Below are 21,373 nucleotides of genomic sequence, written 5' to 3' on the forward strand. Positions count from 1 at the left end.
GCCCTCATGAAACTCATGATCTGTTGGGAAAGACAAACATTAATTAATTAGAAAATTATTTAACTCGTCAGCATAATAAATGCCTCAAAGGGAATCTCAAAAACACTAAAAGTTTAACCTTTCTTGGGGCTGGCCCCGTGGCAGAGTGGTTAAGTTTGTGCGTTCTGCTTTGCCGGCCCAGGGTTTTGCTGGTTTGGATGCTGGGCGCGGACATGGCACCACTTGTCAGGCCATGCTGAGGCGGTGTCACACATGCCACAACTAGAAGGACCCACAATTAAAATATACAACTATCCACTGGGGGGCTTTAGGGAAAAGAAGGAAAAAAAAGTTTAACTTCTTTTGTTTAAAATGCTCTATTTTTCATACAAACAAGATGTAGACAAATATATAATTCCAAAGGTACAGAATTTAATGGAATCTGTGGTTCTATAGCTGTATTTCGCAGAGATAATAAAGAGATTCACATTAGCCTGGTGTAGACTGCAAACCCTACCCACAGCTGGCACACCACTCACAGTGAAGACATGGAATTCTCTGGGTGCCTCTAATGCATTTGTTTCTCCCAGTAACACAGTTCACACTGATTCAGTCCCTGCTTTTTGCCTTGCTCTCCAATTTCACCGGGGAGGCTGATGGGACCTCCAAGAGTATAATACAAACATATTATGAAGAGACGCCAGGGGTGGATGGGAAAGCAAGACTCACCCCAAAGTGTTAGAAACCATGGAACTGAAAAATATGTTGACTTACCACCGTGTAGATCTGATGTTTTCGTCTTTTAGCCAGATCAATTATGTTTACTCCATTGTAGTAAAGGTTTTCAATACATCCATGGAAGTTTTTCTTTAAAAAGGTCCCAGGTTTGCCTGGTACTGGAATTCCTCCAAAACTAAGCTTTATGAGGAGAAAAAAAAAAAAACCTACTCAGTTACAAGCTTGAAGGAATAGGAAAGGAAAGCAAGTATGTGAATTTCAGTAGATTCAATTGTATGCACAAGCCAAGTGGTTCAAATAATTATAGATGCCACTTGATTACACATTAAAAGGATACTGATTAGCTCATGTAAAAATAACTATAATTGCTTGCTTTTTAAGAGCTTATTTTACGATAGTATTTTACTTCCTTTCTGAACCTTTTTAATACTAAATAAAACAATAATTTAGAGAAAGAGGGAAAAAAGAAAAGAAAATCAACATCTTTACATTTCTCTCTTACGAAAATGTCTGAGACAATATAGCCAAACTAAAACCAAGGAACAAATAAAATATCCCTCTCTTCAGCTACAGAGAGACCTAGTTTAAAAGCCTGCATTATACCAAAAACGCTTTATCTATACAGTTGCCACCAAATTATTTTCTATAAAAATGAAAAATAAGGAATAATAAAAATATCCCATATAGGTTTTTAAAGGAAATGATCAAGAATCAATATTATAGACCCTTACTTAGTTATCAATACCAAGGTTTATTAAACATTTGTGATAAAATTGGAAATAAGTGTAATGTTGACTGAAAAATGCAAGAGTTATAATTGAGTGTAAAGTACGATGTCAACAATAAACCATTGTGCTTACAATATAGACTTGGAGGAAATACACCGAACTGTTAATTGTGATTGTCTCTGGGAAGTATGTAGGGTACCAGTTTTCTTTATCACTTTTATTTTCAGTAAAAATTCCTACAAATTACTTTTGCAATGGAAATATTATTTAAAAAACAAATGTGATCTGTTATGAATATTTTTCCTATTATACAAGAAGAGCAGGATAGTTTCTATAATCATGTTTATCCCAACAACATTTAATGAGTCACCCAGTTTTTCTGCATTCTTTGAAATGTGATCTGCAGCATTCGCTTAAACTACATCAATTCTTCGGTATGTTTCAGGAGGATATGTCCTCCCAATCAGAATGTTTTCTTATATAAATAGCTACTGATATACCCAAGCCTACTTCTAGATGCTTCTGGTTTTGCCATAAGTTCCACATTATTTTAAAAAATTGTTTCTTTTTACATTGTAACGTATGATAAGGATCATTAATCCTGCTGCCCACTTTTACTTACCATTGCTTCATTCGGTTAAGAGAATTATTTGATATCTTTACTTATTTTATTTTAAGGTTTAATTTCAAAAGAATTTTATTTACAACAGCCTGTTGGAAATTTTGATTGATAGTTACTTCCATTAACGTTTTTACTTGGAGAAGAATGGATATTTGTGAAATATTTTATTTTCCTATACAAGAAGCCAGTGTCTTTTTATATTTTCAAAATATTTTTAGGATGTCATTTTCTATACCTAATTCACATTTTCATCATTAAATTAATTCCTGTGAATTTGATGCCTTCAAAAATTTCCATTGTAAATTAATTGTTTTCACGAATTAAATATTTTATAATATAAATAATATACTCATCATATTGTTTTCTCTATCCAGAGTCCTTTTTTTTCCCCTGAGGAAGATTCTCCCTAAGCTAACATCCGCTAGCAATCCTCCTCCATTTTTTGTATGTGGTACACCTCCACAATGTGTCTGGTGAGTGGAGTGGGTTTGCAATGGGGATCCACACCTGTGACCCTGGGCCGCTGAAGTGGAGCATGGGGAACGTTAACCACTCAACCATGGGACCGGGCTCTGTCTATCCAGATACGTTCATATTAAATAATATACTTTTTAGCTAATTTCACTGACTTTACAAAGGTAATAATCATATGAAATATTTACCTTTTTTCAAATCAATTTTTTATACATTTTTTTCTTGTTTCATTGTCCCCGTCAAACTTTCCAAAATCTAGCTAATTTTTTTCATGCAGTTTCTCCCACTTACTCTTATGTTTATTGATATAATATTCTATAAACAGATTAAGCAATATTAAATAATTATCATGATATAGAACATTGAAATAAAAGACAGTAGTTTTGATATATTTCTCAAGTACACAATATTGATTCTGACTCCACATGACAGTAAAAAGGTATCCTTCTGCTGCCATTTTACACATAAATCATTTATTTGATTATTTATTTATTTGATGTGAGAAATAACTGCTCAGTTTTATCCACGGATTTTTCAAAAATCCATGTGACAGAATACATGGTATTTTATGTTTAATCTACTGATGGATTGAATTATATTAATAGATCATAAATTAATAGATTCTCTTTGATTGAAACACAGTTTTCTTCCTTTGCCTTGAAATATGCGTGCTCATATTTTAAAAAGGGAAATGAGTTTGAGCTCCAGTTTTCTTCTTTTTTCAAGTATTTATGTCAAGTCTAGATTGTCTTTGAGACAAACTAAGGGAGTTTTAACTTTGACTCTGTTTAAGAATGACTTATAAATCTTGGGAAATACTTTGGAAAACAACATCAATGAATTTGTTACTTCCACAAATATTTTGTAAAAATGTTTCTTGAATAACTTACAAAATCTTCCGTGTAGATTTATTGCAGTATTCAAATATTTTCAGTTTAAGTCACTTACATTATAAAAGATCCATTTCTGCTTTGCAAATTATTTGCATAAATCAAATTTTTAATGTAAAAATATAATTACATATTTGTTACTTTTACTTACTATTTTTTAAAGACTTTATTTTTTTTAGAGCAGTTTTAGATTCACAGCAAAATTGAGGGGAAGATACAGAAGTTTCCCATATACACTCTGCCCTCACACGTGCATAGCCTCTTGCATTATTGACATCTCTCACCAGAGTTGTACATTTGTTACAATTGGTGAACCTACATTGACACATCATAATCACCCAAAGTCAATAGTTTGCATTAGGGTTCACTCTTCATGTTGTACATTCTGTAGGTTTGGACAAATGTATAATGCCATATATCCACCATTACTGCATCATATAGAGTGGTTTAACTACACTAAACAATCTTCTGTGCCCTTTCAATACATCCCTCTTGGCCAATCCCAATAGCTGGCAACCATCTATCTTTTTACTGTCTCCATAGTTTTGCCTTTTCCAGATTGTCATACTTTTGGAATGATATAGCATGTAGCCTTTCTGGGTTTGTTCCTTTCACTTAATAATGTGAATTTAAGATCTTTAAGCCATATTTTTTAAGGCTTGATAGCTCATTTCTTTCTAGGATTTAACCATATTCCATTGTCTGGATGCATCACAGTTTATTTATCCACTCACCTACTGAGAAGACATCTTGGTTGCTTCCAAGTTTTGGCAACTATGAATAGAGCTGTGATAAACATCCATTTGAAGGTTTTTGTGTGGACATAAGTTCTTTTTCATTTTTATAATGTTAAATATATAATAATCATTTTATTCTTTTCATTTCCATGTTGGCCACCTTCCTCGATTTGTAAAAATGTTTTTAATGTTCTACTTCACTCAATTGTGATTTAGGAAAATATTAATCAGAATACAATATTTGAAAAAGAGAAAAAGGAAAAAAACACTTTCCTTTAAATACTAAAAAATAGTGTTTGAAGGATGTGGGGTTGAGAGGTGTTTTACAAGTCAAATAATATGGAAGATACTGTATATTACAAAATTGTAATTTCCCATCACATTAAGGAAAGCAAAAACTCTTTCTAGTCTGGCTAGAGGTTGTTGGGAGAAATTTGATGGAGACAAAATTAGAGTTAGATAGTACTGTGGGACCTGATCTTTGGTTCTCTCTGGAAGCTTAAAACCTGATGAGGTTTGAGTGGATGTGGATAGAATTCACAGAGATTTTGAAAAACACAGAGATTTTGAAATCTCCTTTGATTCCCATAGCAGTGATGGCTGCAAGTCTATTAGAGATGCCTTAGGTTCAGCACGGCCTCTGAGCAAAATTTACCTGGAAAGGAGACAGATCAGCACTGGCTGAGGAAAGTGGCAACATAGAAGAGTCTGAGGGCTGCTTCAGAATGACCTGGTCACTAGCATAGTGTGAGGTAGGCTGCTGAGGGTCCCCAGCCAGAGAGAGCAACATAGGGGGATATTGATGAACTCAGGCTTATAGTAAATATGTAAAGAGCTGATAGCTGGATTTGGAGATCTATAGAGTCCAGGTGAAGAGACCTCACAGTCGGAAGTCGTGGCAGGCATCACGGACAGCAGCTGCTAAAGCTGATAATTTATTCCTATGCTTTCCCTGATTCAGGACAATACACAAGCCTCCCAGTCAGTCATCTGCCCCAGGAAAAGGAAAGAAGAAGGGGAAAGTGGAAATCTCAATATAACCCAATATTTACAGAAAGGGGCACTCTTTTAAATAGGCATTAACTAGTCACCTTTCATTATCGAAGTTAGATTTTTCTGCTATCAGAGGAAGCAGGGGCTGATGAGCACAGCAAATTCAGTTGGGAGAAGAAGCAAAATTTTATTTCTGCACATATGAGGGTAAGTGTAAATTTTTAACCTGCTTTTTATTTTTAAATTTTTACAAGTATTTAGGAATTTGAAGTTATAATTGTACTACTGAATTACAGATCTTGTTCATTATCAGATAAGTTAGAACGGAAAAATTTGCTTCATATATTGATGTTTTTCTTTCCTACATATACAATATTGAGTTTTCTAAATACTTCGTAAACAGTTGTAGGTTATTAATTCTACATTAATAATTATATCTGTCAGATCATTTGCATTCATATTTTTATCTAATTTATCAAAATTGTGAGATTAAAAATTAAATCTTTCTCTAGACTCATCCATACTACAGTCACTACTCTGCATGACCTAGGATGGCCAAATTATTGTAGCTATTATTTGCAAAAATTGAATATCGATCATTGTCAAGCTATTCTCCCCCTTAGTTCAGCTGATGTCTGATTAATTCTCTCCCATGTTCCAACATGGGCTCTTCCCCTTGAGCTCTGCCCTTTACTTCATTCATCTGACAGAATAACTGGAAAACCAGTGGCAGTATCTTTTATCCTGGCTCCAGGGCCACCTCTTCACAGGACTGATGCAGGAAGCTCACGTCAGAGCAGTGTTAATCAATATCTAGCTTGTATAAATGGCCAGTTTTTGATTTTTGTATTTGATTGGTATTTCACTTGATATATACATCTATTTAGTATGGGTGTTTTTCATTAGGGACCACAATGATTATTACTTTACAATGGCCTTGATCTTTTGATCTTAGTTTTTACTTTCAGTGGTACTAATTTTTCTAGTTTTGCTTTCTTTTTGTATAAATTTAATTGGTGTATCTTTGTCCCCAATTCCAACTTTTTTTTAAAAAGTGATTTTTGGTTATTTATGTCTGGTGTTTGTTTATTTTTTAATGTAATAGGAGTCTATGTCCAGCTCAGTGAATTTAGACAATTTTAAAGTTTATTGCTGTAATTATAACTAGGATCAATATTGCTTTACTCTATTTTTCCCCCAGTTTTTATTGTTCTCTCTTTTATGCTTTTTGTTCTGTAGACTGTGGACTGTGGACTGTTTACTGCTTGGGAAATTTGAGTTGGAAAATAATCATTGTGATTGTCCAGCTGCTCAAACCACAGCTTTGGATTACTTTCTATAAAGCACAGGATTGTTTTCTTCAGCTCCAATTTGTACTTGAATTTTTCTTCAACCCTAACTTGTTCTGAATTTTAGTTACTTAAACTATTATTATTATTAATCAATCTGATCACTTTTTTTTCCATTTTGAAATCCTTTTTAATAAATTCTATTATGTGGCAATTTCTTAAAAAATAACATAAATTTGTGAGTTGTGTCAGCATCCATCTTCCACTTTTCCACAGGCAAATGTTAACACCATCATCTCCAGAACTTCTCAGTCTGGATTCAAACCCAGACCTGCTTCATACTGTCTGTAGGACATTGGGCAAAACAACTAACTCTGTATGATTCGTTTTCCTCCTATATAGAATGGGACTAATGATAATACTTATCTGATACAAATAACTTTAGCTTGACTGGGTCAATGTGAGAATTAAAAGATTTCCTAAATCTGAAGAAGCATTTGCAATTAATCCTGAGACATAGTTTTTGCTGTTAATAGGATTGTCTTATTGGCAGCAACTTCTCAGTTAAGAGGTTCTTCCAAAATGTTATTTTCTGGCATTATTTTCAACAATTTCTGAATAAAAACCACAGGGATAGCAACTCTTCTAATATTTTGCAGTCTGGAGGTTGCAATATTTTATATTGACATTTTATATCAATAACAATTAAACTAAGTAAGGTTTTTGTTTGAAATTAATAAACAGACAGACAGACTTTTCCTTAAGTTCCTGTAGAAAATTTCTTCTGGTTTTCAGAAAACAGGAACTAAATATGTTGTGCGCTCCTTTAAGAAGGCCCATTCATCATTTCTATCTTCATATTTGTCTTGAGAGAGAAAGAAAAAGAGAGAGACTTTGCTATAATTTTATGATCAATGTTGATTTTCAGTGATTTTTTTTCATATTTAGGAAAACTAGTGTGGGGACCTGGAATTGGCCACGCCAAGATATGTCTCTTTGGCATCACGATTATTTGAGGCTGATTGCTTTTGATAAACTGGGACAGGGAAGGAGGCTCTGAGGAATGGAACTTGCCCTTTGTTAGGACACGTTTACATTTGTAAGGTAAAACCCCACCCTCTCTGTACCAGGAAGAAGAAAGGAGATGACCTACTCTCCAAAAACTCTTAATCAATACCAAAGGCAACGACTTAAAATCTGCATTTTATTGTGCTAGTCTGGTAACCTCCTGTAACTGACTTCATTCCCCCTCCCAACGCTGGCATTCCTTAAGGATTAAGCATCTTTCCTTAGGCTAGAAACCGATCGCTGCTGTGCTCACCTGTGACCGCCCAGCTCCAGACAATCTACTTGCCTCCGGCTACGCCCTCTGGGACAGCAGACCACTACCTGCTGTGTCCATCAAGCGCTGTGCTGACAGGGCAATCTTGTGACTATTGTGGGAGGGACATTTCAATCATATGTGAAATGTCCTGTATGGGGGTATATAACCACTGTGTGTACCCCACTTCTTCAGTGCCCTTTCTTCCTTCGGGAAGAAAGGCCCCGGGCCATGGTTCCTCATAAAGCTTTGTTTAATTTTCTCTTGCTATTCTGTCTCATGTGAATTTAATTCGTTCTCCAGCCAGACGAACCCCCATTTGGGGAGAGGAAATGTCCTCCTCCCCTACACTAGTAATTATACAACTGAGTGTAAAATTCTGTATTACTTGTTTTTCAAGAAGGAAGAATATCTTCTCCAGTTCATATCCTTCTGTATTCTTCTTCTTCAGTCATCATTCTAAAAAGTATTGGGGTTTTTTGTTTGATTTCCTAAATTCCTCTCCTAAAATGGAGTTTTTTTTCAGTTTCTTCAATTGCTGTGTTGTATAAGCTATTCTTTGTATTTCCTCACATATCACTAGAGTGTTTATAATTGCCCATGTACTTCCTTTAAACTTTAATGAGTCTCCTTGAATTAATCTTTGTTTTTAAGCCAAACCTGGCTGCTTTCTATAAACCTCTTCATTCACTGATGTCATTGTCTAGGACGCTGGTGATGACTTTCGTCTTTCTATTCAGACTCTGGCATATTGCATCGGGGGCAGATATTGATGATATTTGATGCGGGGTCGGTGAGCCGAGGAGTCGAAAGAAAGATTTCTTAGACTCTCAAGATCTGGCAGTAGTGCTCTTTTATTTAGAGAATAGTGTGGAATAGCATGGGGACAGGACCCATGGGCAGTCAGAGCTTCTGCTGCCGCCGCTTCTGCTGCCCCCGCTGGCATGGGGACAGAGCCCATGGGCAGGCAGAGCCGCTGCTGCTGCCCTGAGTTGAGTGTTAGGGCTAAATTTAAGGCATAGGTATATGATTCATCTCTTTACAAGACAAAGGAAAGAACATGAAAAAAAGTTAAAATGGTATCAGTGCAGGTGGGGTCTGGTCATTGGGTGATCCCATGACTTTTAGACAAGAATCAAATCGGATTAAGTAAAGGTTAGAAAGGTTAGACGCCACCACCCTAAACCAGTTACATGAGATTGCCAGACAGCAACCAACTTAAGTTCTTGCCTTCCCCATTAAGAGCTTCTAGAGATAAGACCATTCCCCCTTCTTCCTGGCACAGAGAGGGAGGCATCTTCACAGATAGAGGTTTCCCTTAGAAATGTAAATGTTTCCCAACAAAGGGGCAAACAAATTCCACTCCTTGGAGCCTGAATCTCATCTGTAGTTTTAAAACTAACCAGCCTAAAAATCCTCATCATAAGCCATTTTAAAATTAAGCAGCCTAAAAATCCTCATCAATATTGAGTAGAGACCATATTTCAGGGTTCATGATCTGTATGAAGTAGCCCAAAGGCCTTTAGTATATGGATCACAGAGCTGGAAGCCCAGCTTCCATTAGATCATGCGTTCATCCACTGATTGCCAGCTTAAAGTTGCCATCGGCTTTACAACCAAAATCTGTCTTATCCAACCAGTGATTTTCAGTTAATATTAATTAAACACTCTTTAATTCGTATTCTGTTATCAACTCTCAGAAAAACCTGAGAAGTCAATTCCAATTTTTTGGTACAAATCCAATTCACTATGTGGTTGTTGAACCCCTGCTTTCTGTGAGACATGATTCAAGGCCCTGTGGCAAAATTAAGAATAAATATCACAATATTTCTCTCTTCTAGAAATGTGGCACCAGTCACTGAAGACAAATACATCCTCTGTGATATTGTGATTTGGTCTTTGTCCACGGTTTCTGCCTTATAGCTCCCAAAACCCTTGGAATTTCCTGAGTGATAAGAGCAAAGGAAACATCTTTTGTTATAATATTTGGTCTCTTGTCTGCCACTCCTGAAAATGATTTAGAGCCATAAAGATAAAATAGGTGTCTTATAATTCATAAGAATTCCCTTTCCAACCACAATTGGGTTTATGTTAATGAGGTGACTTTTGGAAAGTACCTAAGGATGGGGGCTGATTGCAAGGGGAACTAACCTGAATAGAAGGTTGGAACTTTCAGTCCCACCTCCGGATTTCCAGGAAGGGAAGAGGAGCTGGAGGTCAAAGCAACCAGCAAGGGCTAATGATTTAATCAACAATGTTTATGCAATGCAGCCACTACAATAATTCAAAAGGCTAGGGTTCAAAGAGCTCCCCAGTTGGTGAACCAGAACACTTCCATGTGTCACCGTGCCGGACCCCAAACTCCACAGCAACAGAAACTCCTTTGCTTGGGACTTTGCCCCCATATATCTCTTCATCTCACTGTTGATTTGTATCTTTTAATATCCTTTGTAATAAACTGGTAACATAATGAGTAAGCTGGTTTCCTGAGTCCTGTGAGCTGCTCTAGCAAATTAATCAAACCCAAGGGGGAGAGGGTGGTCATTGGATGCTCTGATTTATAGCCATTGGGTGAGAAGTAAAGTACAGCTAGCAACCTGGGCTTTTGACTGGTTTCTGAAGTGGAGGACAGTCTTGTGGGACTGTGCCCTCAACCTGTGAAATGTGATCCTGTCTCTGGGTAGCTTGTGTCAGATTGAGATGAATGGTAGGACACCCAGCTGGCATCTGAGAATTGCTTGGTAGTGTGGGGAAAGCCTCCTTCCACACTGGAAGTTGGTAGCGAGAACCCTTTTAACCTCTATCAAACTGATGAAAGGCAAAGTATGGTAAACACAGAGACAGACTGTGCTGTGTAAGCAAAGAGGAAGGAGCTAGTGATTTTGACTGGAGGGATTTTAGAAATATCTTGAGAAAGTAATCATTGAATTGGAGTTTGAAGAATAATAGAATTTGAGGTATTCATTTAGGAATATAGACATTACAGAATAGCGTATGAGGAAAAGTATGGAGGGTAATATAAAGGACAACTCTTTACAGGAAGCAAAAAGTAGTTGTTTGATGATATCTATAATAGTAATGCAAAGAATAGGTAGCCATAGAGTTTTAAGTTATAAATAAAATTATCAAGGTAAGTTGAAGCCATATGACAAAGTCTTTGGGTGCTAGACTGGAAACAATGGCAAGCTATGGAAGGACTTTCAGCAGGGAAATAATAAAAATCAATAGGAAGATATCACTGATTAAACAGAGAGGATAGCGGTTAGATTTAGGAGGCTCGCTCTGACCTCAGCTAAGAGGTGATGGAAGTCTGAAATATACAGTTCACTTGTTACAGTGTAAGGAAGCCAGATGCCCTGAGCCAATTCTCTCCAGATAATAATATGACAAACTTACTTTTCTCGGTTAAGTCTTTACTCAAATGACACCATCTCAATGATGCCTACCCTGATCAACATATCTAAAATTGCAAATTGTTTCCCTCCATCTTTGAACTCCCAACCCCATTACCTTGATCTACTTTTGTTCTTTCCATAACATTTGTCATCTCCTTACTTGCTATGCAGTTTACTTACTTGTTATGTAAGTATAGTTTGTCTGTCCCGCTAGAACACAAGCATCACGAGGGTAAGTGTCTTTGTTCTTCTACTGACATATTCCAATCACAAAAAAGGATTCCTGATACATAATAGATGCCAAATAAATATTTGTTGAATGTTTTGGAATATCTCTCAAAAACAGGTTTCCCAAGGGCATAGAAAATATCTTATTCATTTTTTAATATTTAATGAAAGAGGTATGATTCAAACATAATAGATTCAACAAATATTTGTTGAATTGGATCAAAAAAGAACACTAGCAATTTTCTTCTAAAATGGCTTTTGCCTTATTGTCCTTCTTTTTGTCAATTCAGCTGCTTTCTTTTCTTACTTTTCTTGTTTGTTTGCTCTTGGAAACTGCATGGCATGCCTTTCATTGATCTTAGTGGTCAAGAAACCCAGGTGTTAGATTTTGAAGTTTCACTCACAGTCTTGATGTCTTAGGCAACATAGTCCATCTGGAAACCTGAGGGGTTTGCTGGTGTCACAGGTGAGCTCCAACTGGTTGAATCCCAGAAGACAGTCTGCTTTGATGTTAAATGTATGAGGGCTCAGAATCTGCCACCTTCTCCCTTTGATCTTGTTCCTCTTTTGTCTGGCATTTGCTTGTCTCTTTCAATCTTTGATGTTACTTCCATGGCAATGAGTTCATGCCTCCTTATTGGCTTTTTCTTTGGCCACATTTAAATTTAGGAGACTCCCTGTTCTGAAGATTCCTTTTTCTGTTGTACTTAGACTTCTGAGACTTTTGAAGTTTCTAATCTGTAAATATTTGTCTCACTTCTGATAGTCCACATTGTAATGGAAGGTGTATGAAAAAGGATCTGAATGGCTGTCTTCTTTTTCAACCACGAAACTTGCACTGACTTGGTGTTTGTTGAACCTTATGGAGACTTCATAGCCTTTCTGGAGGAGTAGCCCATCTTTGGCCTTTGGAATGCTGTCAAAGTTTGATGAATGTCTACCATTTCAAATGAGACCAGAAATCTCAATTTTCTTGTGAAATCTCTTGATTTTTAAATATCACCCTGAATTCAAATAGTTACAAAAAAGAAACACATCATACAGTCCAATGAAATGATGGCAGTCAAAATCTTCTCCAGGGTCACCACTTTATGCCTTCTGCTACACTGTTAGATTTGGTTAGTAACTCACTGTGTAACTTCTTTGGAATGTCTGATCTCTATAACTTTAAAAGACTTGTACATAAGATGTCTCATTTTGTTCCTACTTTGGAGTTACATTTTCACTGAAAATTACCTCTTCTTTATTGCTTCTCTAATCTATTTTTTCACAAACTCCTTGTGTCCTCTTATTTCAGCATGAGAATTGTCCTCTTTCTGTTTTGCTGGGGACAGAAACTGAGCAATATCTGACCCAGCCACAGCCCCACCTTGAAATCAAGAGTTTCCCTTGCTTATAGAAAGTGCCTCAGTCACGGCCATGCTCCCTGCCCAATGCCACAGGTCCACATCTACACCCTCCACTCTGGTTTTACCTTACAACCCAGGCCCAACTGTTGCCCCTTACCTTTCAGTTGGACTTGGCCTTGCTAGTTCGACCCTCAGCACTCTCTCAGACAAAGTTTTGTTTTAGTAATAACAATAGTGGCATTTGTTGATTAGCTTTATACATCGGGCACTATGTTTAGCGCTTACGTCCACTATTTTTTCTCTAACTTTTGAATTGGATAGTATTACTTGCTCCACTTTGAAGCTGAAGAAAACAATGGGATGCAGAGGTTTAGCAGTTTCACTGAGGCCTCACAGCCAAGAGGTGGAATGGAATTGCTGGAATTTCAAGCCCTTCAATCCAGAGCCCAATCTCTTAACCACAACACACATTGTGTCCCCTCCGTCCCCTACTAGTTATGATTCCAAAGAGTAGCCCTCCCTGGGCCTCAGGCCCCAGGCTAAGATGACCAAGTTTTAAAACTGAAAGTCCCACATCCCCAGAGTCCCCTTAGTCCTGGGCAAACTGGGCCATACACTATTCGGTGAGCCTTCTGCAGTCACCTTGAGGGGAGGAAAAGGAGCAGTGATGTACACTTATAGCAGAAATCAGCAACATTTCCTCAATAACATAAACCAGCTCCTCTTATTTTCTCTGCCGTTGAGAACCCTGTGTTCTCAGTCAACTACCAGTTTTTGCACCAGGGGCTGTATTCAGGTCATCTTTTTTATTTTTGTTAGTGTTGCTCCTGGCCCAAATCTCATCAATTGTTAGCCTATGGTTCCTGTCTCTAAATGGATATATTTTTACAGACTCACAGACATCAAGCACAGACATAGCCCAATTGCTTCAATGCATATTTATGATTATTTACAATATTCTTACCTTAGTTTTTTGGACAATGGGTTAAATCATGTATGTTTCAGTATGCAAGCAAGGAGCTCATTGGAAATCCTGATGTCAGTCCGTCCTGTATGGACACTCAGGCAAGTGGGGCCCCTGCTGTGGAGCTGGCACCCTGGAGGGCCCACTCTGGCCATCCTCCGGTCACATCCTGCTCACTGGAGTGTTTGTGAGCCAAGGGCAAAGGACTATAGGAAGCTGGCCACACCCTTCTACTGTGGTCCTCCCACACAGCACCCTAGAGTTTCCTGACTAAACAGCTCTGAAACTGCTCTGAGGGCCTGAACCGTTCTCTCCTCTATCTGTCCTCCTGAGCGTAGACCATAGCCCGTAGGTTTGAGCAGTGTCCAAGAAGAAGCTGCTTAGTGTGTAGACAGGGCTTGGACATGTGGGATGTCATTGTGAAGGTACATTTGCCCTAGTAGGAGAGTGGAGCATATTTTATTCAAGTTTGTTAGCTTATTTGTAACGCTTTAAACATTTAGACTTGTGGTGTGTGGACCTCCATTTGTACTCTTGTCTCAGGCCCTAAAATATTCGAGTGGGGCCTGGCTAACTTTATAATATTTTATTGATAATTATAATAATTTAGCCAAATTCAGCCAGCCACAAAAAGTTTTATTAGGTAATTAAAACCTACTACCATCTTCCCCACACCAATAGCAGCTGAAATAAAATAAAAAGGAATTTTATCATGTGTTCTTTTAGTTCATGTTAATAAAAACAATGATTTTTTTTCTTTTTTTGGTGTCACGCTAGTATTGAAATATTCCCTGTGTCATGTTCAAAGCAATTAGTTAACTTTTAGTATACATTTAAGAGAAGTTCTTATATTTCATTTCACTGTTATAAAACTTGGGGAAAGATAAGATTAACAAGTCCACAAGTCACAACAATCTTAATTTAAAACCAGCAAGAAAAATGGCAGTGAGCAATGTGGTTTTGAGCCTTTTATACATGCAGAGGCCTAGAGAAGGACCACAGTCTGTGCTTGTGTCATGAGCGACTATCCTCCTTCAGAGAGAACACCTGGTCACCAGAAGGATCTCTGGTTGAATAGCTACACAGACCTGGGCTCAAATCCTGCTCCTGTTACCCTGCGCCTACTGGGGAATAGAGATGGGGAATTCCTCAATCTCTCTTGTCTTGGTTTTATGTTTGTGATGTAGGACATCATAATTTCCCTGAAAAGGCTGTTTTAAGGGTGTAACAAAACCACAGAATGCCACACAAAATAGAAGCTCTTTTGTTCCCTTTTTTTCCTCCTTATTTCTAGCTTGCATCTACTTATTTTTTTCTTTATTTTGTTTTCTTCCATTAATTTTCTTCCATGTAGGCCTTCTACTTTGGCCTTGCAATTGAGTTTCCAGAGAAGAAAAGGATCAATAACAATTATACTACCACATGATCTGGAAAACGGTTTGCCCAGTGATCTGCTGTTATTCTGATCACTAAATAAATACCTGTATTATGTCTGGCCAGTCCTTTAATCATGTCTAATTTCTAAGAGGAGTGTCTATTAGGCAATGCCAAGCTAAAGGAAGGCAGCAGCAGGGGCTGGCTGCTGAGTATGGGGAACATCTTAGGAATTTCTAATAGGAAAGAAAGTAGGGTGTGAATTGTTATCTTCTGTAATTCATAGAATGAAACTTTCTTCATTTACAGTACTTAATGAATACTTATTGTGTATTGTGTACCAGACATAATTCTGTAGAAATAAATGAAAGTAAAAAACAAAATCTTGACCCTTATGATGAGCTTAAATTCTGCGGCTGGGGTGGGGATGATGAGAGAGATAATTTAAAATAAGTAAGTTTAATTACATATTATAAAAGGATGTGTATTATAAAGGGATTTTTCAAGTACAATTTTTTTAAATTCTGAATAAAAATTAATCAGAATGCAAATTTAGAAGCAAATATAAGAAATATCATTTAAGTCATGTATGTGGTACAAAATTCAAAAAGTTTAAAGAGTATACAGCAAAACATAAGGCTTCCTTCTTCGTTGATCCTATTCTCTTATTATCTGCCTTATCTGTTTCCTTAATATCCTTCTAGGGACTTCTGTGCATCTATGTGCTTTCAAGTCTGTGTATTCTTTTCTATTCTTTAAACACATAAACTATTTATACTACACTGCACATTGATTTTTCCTTTCATGTAACAGTTTGTATTTGAGATGGTTCCACATCAGAACACATAGGTCTGCCTCACTCTTTTTAATGGGTGCATAATACTTGTCTATGGGTTTGTCAAGCACAAAACAACACACAAAACAAGGAAAGCCTGAGGCCAAGGCCTGACTGAGCCACTGGTCAGGGTAAAGGAGCCAGTTTTAGGTTCAGCGGGTTTGTGACTTACATAGACAGCAAAGGGAAGAGCAGCCAAACATTGGAGCTCTCCATAGGCCCGGTCCCACACATCGAAAGAGACCATACCCAAACAAATGGGTCAGATGAGCACCATGCAATCTGTGGGATTCCCAGTTGTTATAGATCTGATTCTAGACTTCAACTAAGCAATTCTACATGATGCAGCTGTATTCTGGGAGGGCAAGGCTGAAAGGTGCATGCTTCATCAGAACCTAGGAGGCTACAGGAAATGTGTCATGACAGCCTCCCATTGGCAGGGAGGCAAGCAGAAGATGACCGGCTCCTTGCAGGCCTCCATCCTCTTGGGTTTCAGGAGGCTCACAGAGCATCCTGCCTAGGCTCAGATCAGCAGTGCTGCAAACCTGTGGCTGGGTGGCCCATGTGGGTTGTGTGAAGTCACCAGGGCATCCTGGGGGAGCTGTTTCCCTACGGGGCTTACCATAATTTGTAATTAACTCCCTTGTGAAGGATTTTTGGGGAATTTTTAATCTTTTATTATACCTAACATATAGCCCATTGCATACATTTGCTTATAATTGTAGGACAAATTGCTAGAAACAGAATTATTCAGTTGAAGAGCATGTGCTTCCAATTTTGAAGATATTGCCCTTTCTTTGATATTGTATTAATTACAGTACCACTAACAGCATATAAAATAGTTCTGGTTTCTTCATATCCATGCCCACATTTTAAAGTTTTGGGTCTTTGCAATCTAAGCTAAAAGTAGCGTTGTAGCATGAATTTGCATTCTTTTTTGATGAGTGAGGTTAAGCATGTTTTCATTTATTTTACAGCAATTTGTGTTTTTTATATATTCATATACTTTACCTATTTTTCCATTGAGTTACCTTTTTGAAAAAATATTTGTAGGAGTTTCTATTTATTGATTTTATGTGAAGTACTTTTTCAAGTTATTTGGTGGGGTGATATCATTATATATGTATTTTTTGTGGAAGGTCATATGGAATTTTTTAAAATGTATATGGACAAAATTTTTCATATCTTTTATTTCTAGGTTTCTGAAATTTATGTCATACTTAAAAAGACCTCCCACAATCCTCAATTATAAAAATAGTATCTTATGTTTTCTTTGAAACTTTAATAAAACATTTTTGAAGATATACGTACACACATGTATTTTAAATGCTTAAAGGGTTTAGTTCAATCTAGTTGTGTTTTTTTCCTAAGAATTCTTATTAAGATATACTTTTGTAAAATGCTTTTTCAGTGTTTACGACATGATGTAAATCATGTATTTTTAATAGTTTTGGTGCTTTTAAGACAGCTATGTAAAACAGGATCACAGAGCACTCTTGATAAGAAAAGACTTCTTGGATCACAAGGATCTCAAAGAAATAGGATCTCACTAAAATCCTAAAAATATCTCTTTTCTAAAACCCTTCTGCTCCAGGCTGGAAGTGAAGTGACTTGCCTTAGTCTTTCTCACAGCATTTGGAGAAAATCATATGGGCTGAGTGATGTGAACTGGGAAGACATTGCAGTGAGAAGTAAAGGATCTACATTCTTTCTACCGCTTGTTTTTTTTGACAGAAGATTTTCTGAACCCTTGCCTGTGTTTGCCTTCTAGGTGGGAGGAGAAGCAGACAACTGCATACATCTTAGTGTGGCAAAATTCCTATTAGATGCATCATAGAAAGACATTATGTCACTCGATTGATATCTTCAATGTTGTTTAAGATGGAGAGATAAAAGCTACTATATTTTCTTGCCAAATATTACCACATCATGCTAAAATATGAAGAGGGATATAGATTTGCATAATATAATTAACCCTGATACAGAATTTGATAGAATACAGCTCGACAGCAGTATACATGCTCTGACAGTGGGTCATGGGAACCTAGGGACCAGAAAGTAGTCATTATAATCCTTCCAGCTGGTAGGATACAGGGCTCGTATGTGCAGGTCCCATGGCAGAAATCAAGTCAATGACCTAGATTCTGATTAATAGACAACATTGTTATAAAATAGATCTTAGATTTAGATATTTTATTTAGCTACATTACTTCCAATAAGGGTGCTCATGTTGCTTCTGGGTAAGTGAAATGAAGAATTTTCATTTCCAGGTTTAAAAAACTAGTTACTGGTAAGGTGGTGATTAGAACACAAGATTTGTGTCCTCTGTGCTCTTTCTTCTCCACATAGCCCTAACAGTGGCTCTTCAAAATGTGGAGAGCTCCAGTTGTTCTGGAGGCTTCTCCCGATGCACAAGTCTTGTGTTCTAGTACAACCAATGTCAACGTCACTGTTAAAGTCAATCTGTCTCTTTTATGATCTCTGGAGCAAACTGGCTGCACACTCTGGAAAGTGCTTGCATTCTCGGAAGCAGAATTTGCTTTAGAGGAACATTTCAAGGTGTTTTTTTCCTAGGAAATACTTTTTATAAGGCACCATGAAATTCAGGCATTTCGGCAAGAAATCTGTCCCAATTTCATAAATTTAGTGACATCATTGCATTTCATTTCCCTAAATTCTGACATTTACTTCAATGCCACTCAGCTGTGATCCCATATAGGTTCTGTATACACACAGGAGAACATAGCTGGGTAGACATAGCCTTTAAAATAAATGTTAAATCAGGCAACAGAGTGAATTTTAGAACCATCTCCTAGACCAGTAGAGGTAAAGCATTCGGGGAAATGGTGAGACTTAAAGACGATTTTATGTTTTCTGTTGTCCTCAAATTTGTAAAAGATATCTCTTATTTTAAGATAATTCCAACGTTGTGTGCATTCTTTTTCAGTCACTTAACGTTGACAAAGGAGAATGATTGATATTCATAGATGAACAGTTATCAGCAACCCAAAAAATTCTATAGGGTCTCTTGCATTCTGAGTCAGAGTGACAAATTTTCTTTTGAAGTTAATGAATGGCATATCTTATTAGCAGTATGCTACACCAAGATTAGGATCAAAAGAGCAGATCTTTCCTACAGCTCCTGATAGTGATTGAAAAAAAAAGTCAGATCCAAATTTTTCAATTATTCATCTCCACCTCCACTGTCCTATTAACTCTCCCCCTAGTGACTGAAATTGTCTCCAAACAGGGTTTCCTACCATCTGTCCAGCAGCCCCCTCCTCCACCTACACACAAGTCTAAGCTTCAGAGTAATTGCTTCAGAGTAACTGCTCTAAAATACTTGTTCTCAAATGTTAGGGTACATCAGAGCCACCTGGAGGATTTCTAAAAACAGATTTTTGAGCCCCTCTCCCAGAGTTTCTGATTCAGTAGGTCTGGGTGGGACCTGAGTATTTTCATTTTTAACAAATCTCCAGGGGATGCTAATTGGACTGGCTCCTGAAACATACATTCAGAATTGCTAGTCTAAAACATAAAACTGGCCATGCCACTCTCCTGTAAAAGGTCCTTGAGCAGCTCCTCATCCCCACCATGGAAGTTCCTTCCATGGCTCACAGGGCCCATCCTCACCTGGGTCTCCCCTAATCCTTATGTTTTATCTCTCACTAACCCCTGCCCCAAGTGGTAGATTGACAAAAGTTCAGAATCTGACTCTTCAGGGTGAGAAACACACACATACACAGCCATGTAGGTATATGGGTATGTGTGTGTGTGCCTATAAACAAACATAAGATTATTTTACTGATATAAACAATGTGTAGACACAACTTACAAATAATGATAAAACATACAATAATCTTTATTGTAAATTCCGTATAACCAATTGATTCTTATAGAATGCTTCTGTTGATTCTTAACTGAACTCTTTTATCTGTAATCACATACAGTCTCTGTCACATATTCTTTTTTTTAATTTCTTTTTTTTAACAACCTTTTACAAATGTAAAAATTATTCTTAACACACAGGCTGGAGGAAAACAGGCTTCAAGCCAGACTTGCCCTACAGGTTGTAGTTTGTCCATCCCTGGTCTAGACAGTCAACAAAACAATAAATGAAACTGTGATTCATCTCTTTGCCAGTATCCACTGTATAAATACTCCCACCATGGTGGATTTCAAGCTCTCAAAGAGGTGAAAGTGAGCATGGAATTGGGAAGAGATGTACCTAGCAGACCAATACGAATAAAGTATTTCTACCACACAGATGCGGCAGTAGTAAAAAACCTCAAGAGTACATATAGATAGATGCATAGATAGATAGATATAATACTGTGAAATAGTTAGGAATCAATGAATGTATTATCTTGTACAAATTCTTTATTAGATTATGTTTATATAATAATTTTTAGTAATGGTTATGTTTACCAGCAGTAGCCAAAATTCCCTGAAATCTGCCAGTTAGCCTTTATGAGTCAGTACCAGCTGGCTCCCACACATCACTGCCTACCCATTGTTTCAAATCCAGAGATACTGGACTGTGACATTTCATGCCCTGTGCCTTGCACACCCTGCTTTCTGGACCTGACCTGCTTTTCTGACCTTCATCGTCAGGCTAACCCAACTCTTTTGTCAAGACTTAGTAGTGCCTCCTGCTGGAAGCCTTCCACCCTCTTTCTAGGTTGAATCCCATGCCCTCCCCCCAGTATTGCCACACTGCCCAGTGCTGCGCTCTGCTGTGGCTCTCCCCTCCTTGTCCCACAGCGGCTTATCTCCAGGTATGACCCTGCTATTGACTGTAAGCTTCTCCAACTCAGGGACTCTGCCTCAGTCAGCTCTGTGTTTTTATTGCCAAGAGCAGAGCCTGGTATACAGTAGGGGCACAATATATACTTCTTGTACTGAACTACTAGCAAAGATGGATAACTCTTGGCTGCCAACTTGCAGAACTTTGTGCAACCTTCTTTCTATTGTAGACTTGAAATAACTGTCCTTGTGCATTAGTCAAAAGTTTACATAGGAATGAAGGTTAAAAACAAGTGCCTATAGTGCAGATTTTAGATTACTTTGGATTTTGTTTATAATTTCCTTTCTTAATTGAGGTGTAATTGATATACAAAATTATATTAGTATACTGTCTGTATCTTCCATTACCCCAGGTAATTGAAGCAATTTTTGAAAAAGGAATGACTGAGTATAACCAAGAGACTAGACAGTGAGACAGGGAGGCTACAAGTAAGAACAACTTTTTGAAGTAAAAAGGAGACAATTGTAACATGCACAATTAGCTGAGGCCTCATGGGCTGGCACCATTATTTCCAAGGCATTTTCCCCACGCTCTCTGATCTGATTCTCTGCGTGGACTCCTCTACTGCGGGCTGACTAGGCTTAGATGGAGGACAAGATAAGCCCAGGGTAAGATTTGTCACAGCCCCACATCTCCTCTCAATTGCTCTT

The 21,373-nt window shown here is 37.5% G+C and overlaps 1 protein-coding gene across 2 annotated transcripts in view; it reads right to left on the reverse strand.

Annotated features, from left to right (window-relative positions):
* The window catches only part of CNTNAP5 (contactin associated protein family member 5), a 767,582-nt gene that overhangs the window by 388,392 nt on the left and 357,817 nt on the right, over nt 1-21,373 (reverse strand). For both annotated transcript variants that reach the window (XM_044769171.2, XM_070507397.1), the window contains exon 7: nt 754-897. In XM_044769171.2, the coding sequence (XP_044625106.1) occupies nt 754-897 (144 nt within the window). The remainder of the gene's footprint in view (nt 1-753; nt 898-21,373) is intronic.

Source organism: Equus asinus, chromosome 4 (assembly GCF_041296235.1).
Source record: "Equus asinus isolate D_3611 breed Donkey chromosome 4, EquAss-T2T_v2, whole genome shotgun sequence".
NCBI classification, from domain to species: domain Eukaryota; kingdom Metazoa; phylum Chordata; class Mammalia; order Perissodactyla; family Equidae; genus Equus; species Equus asinus.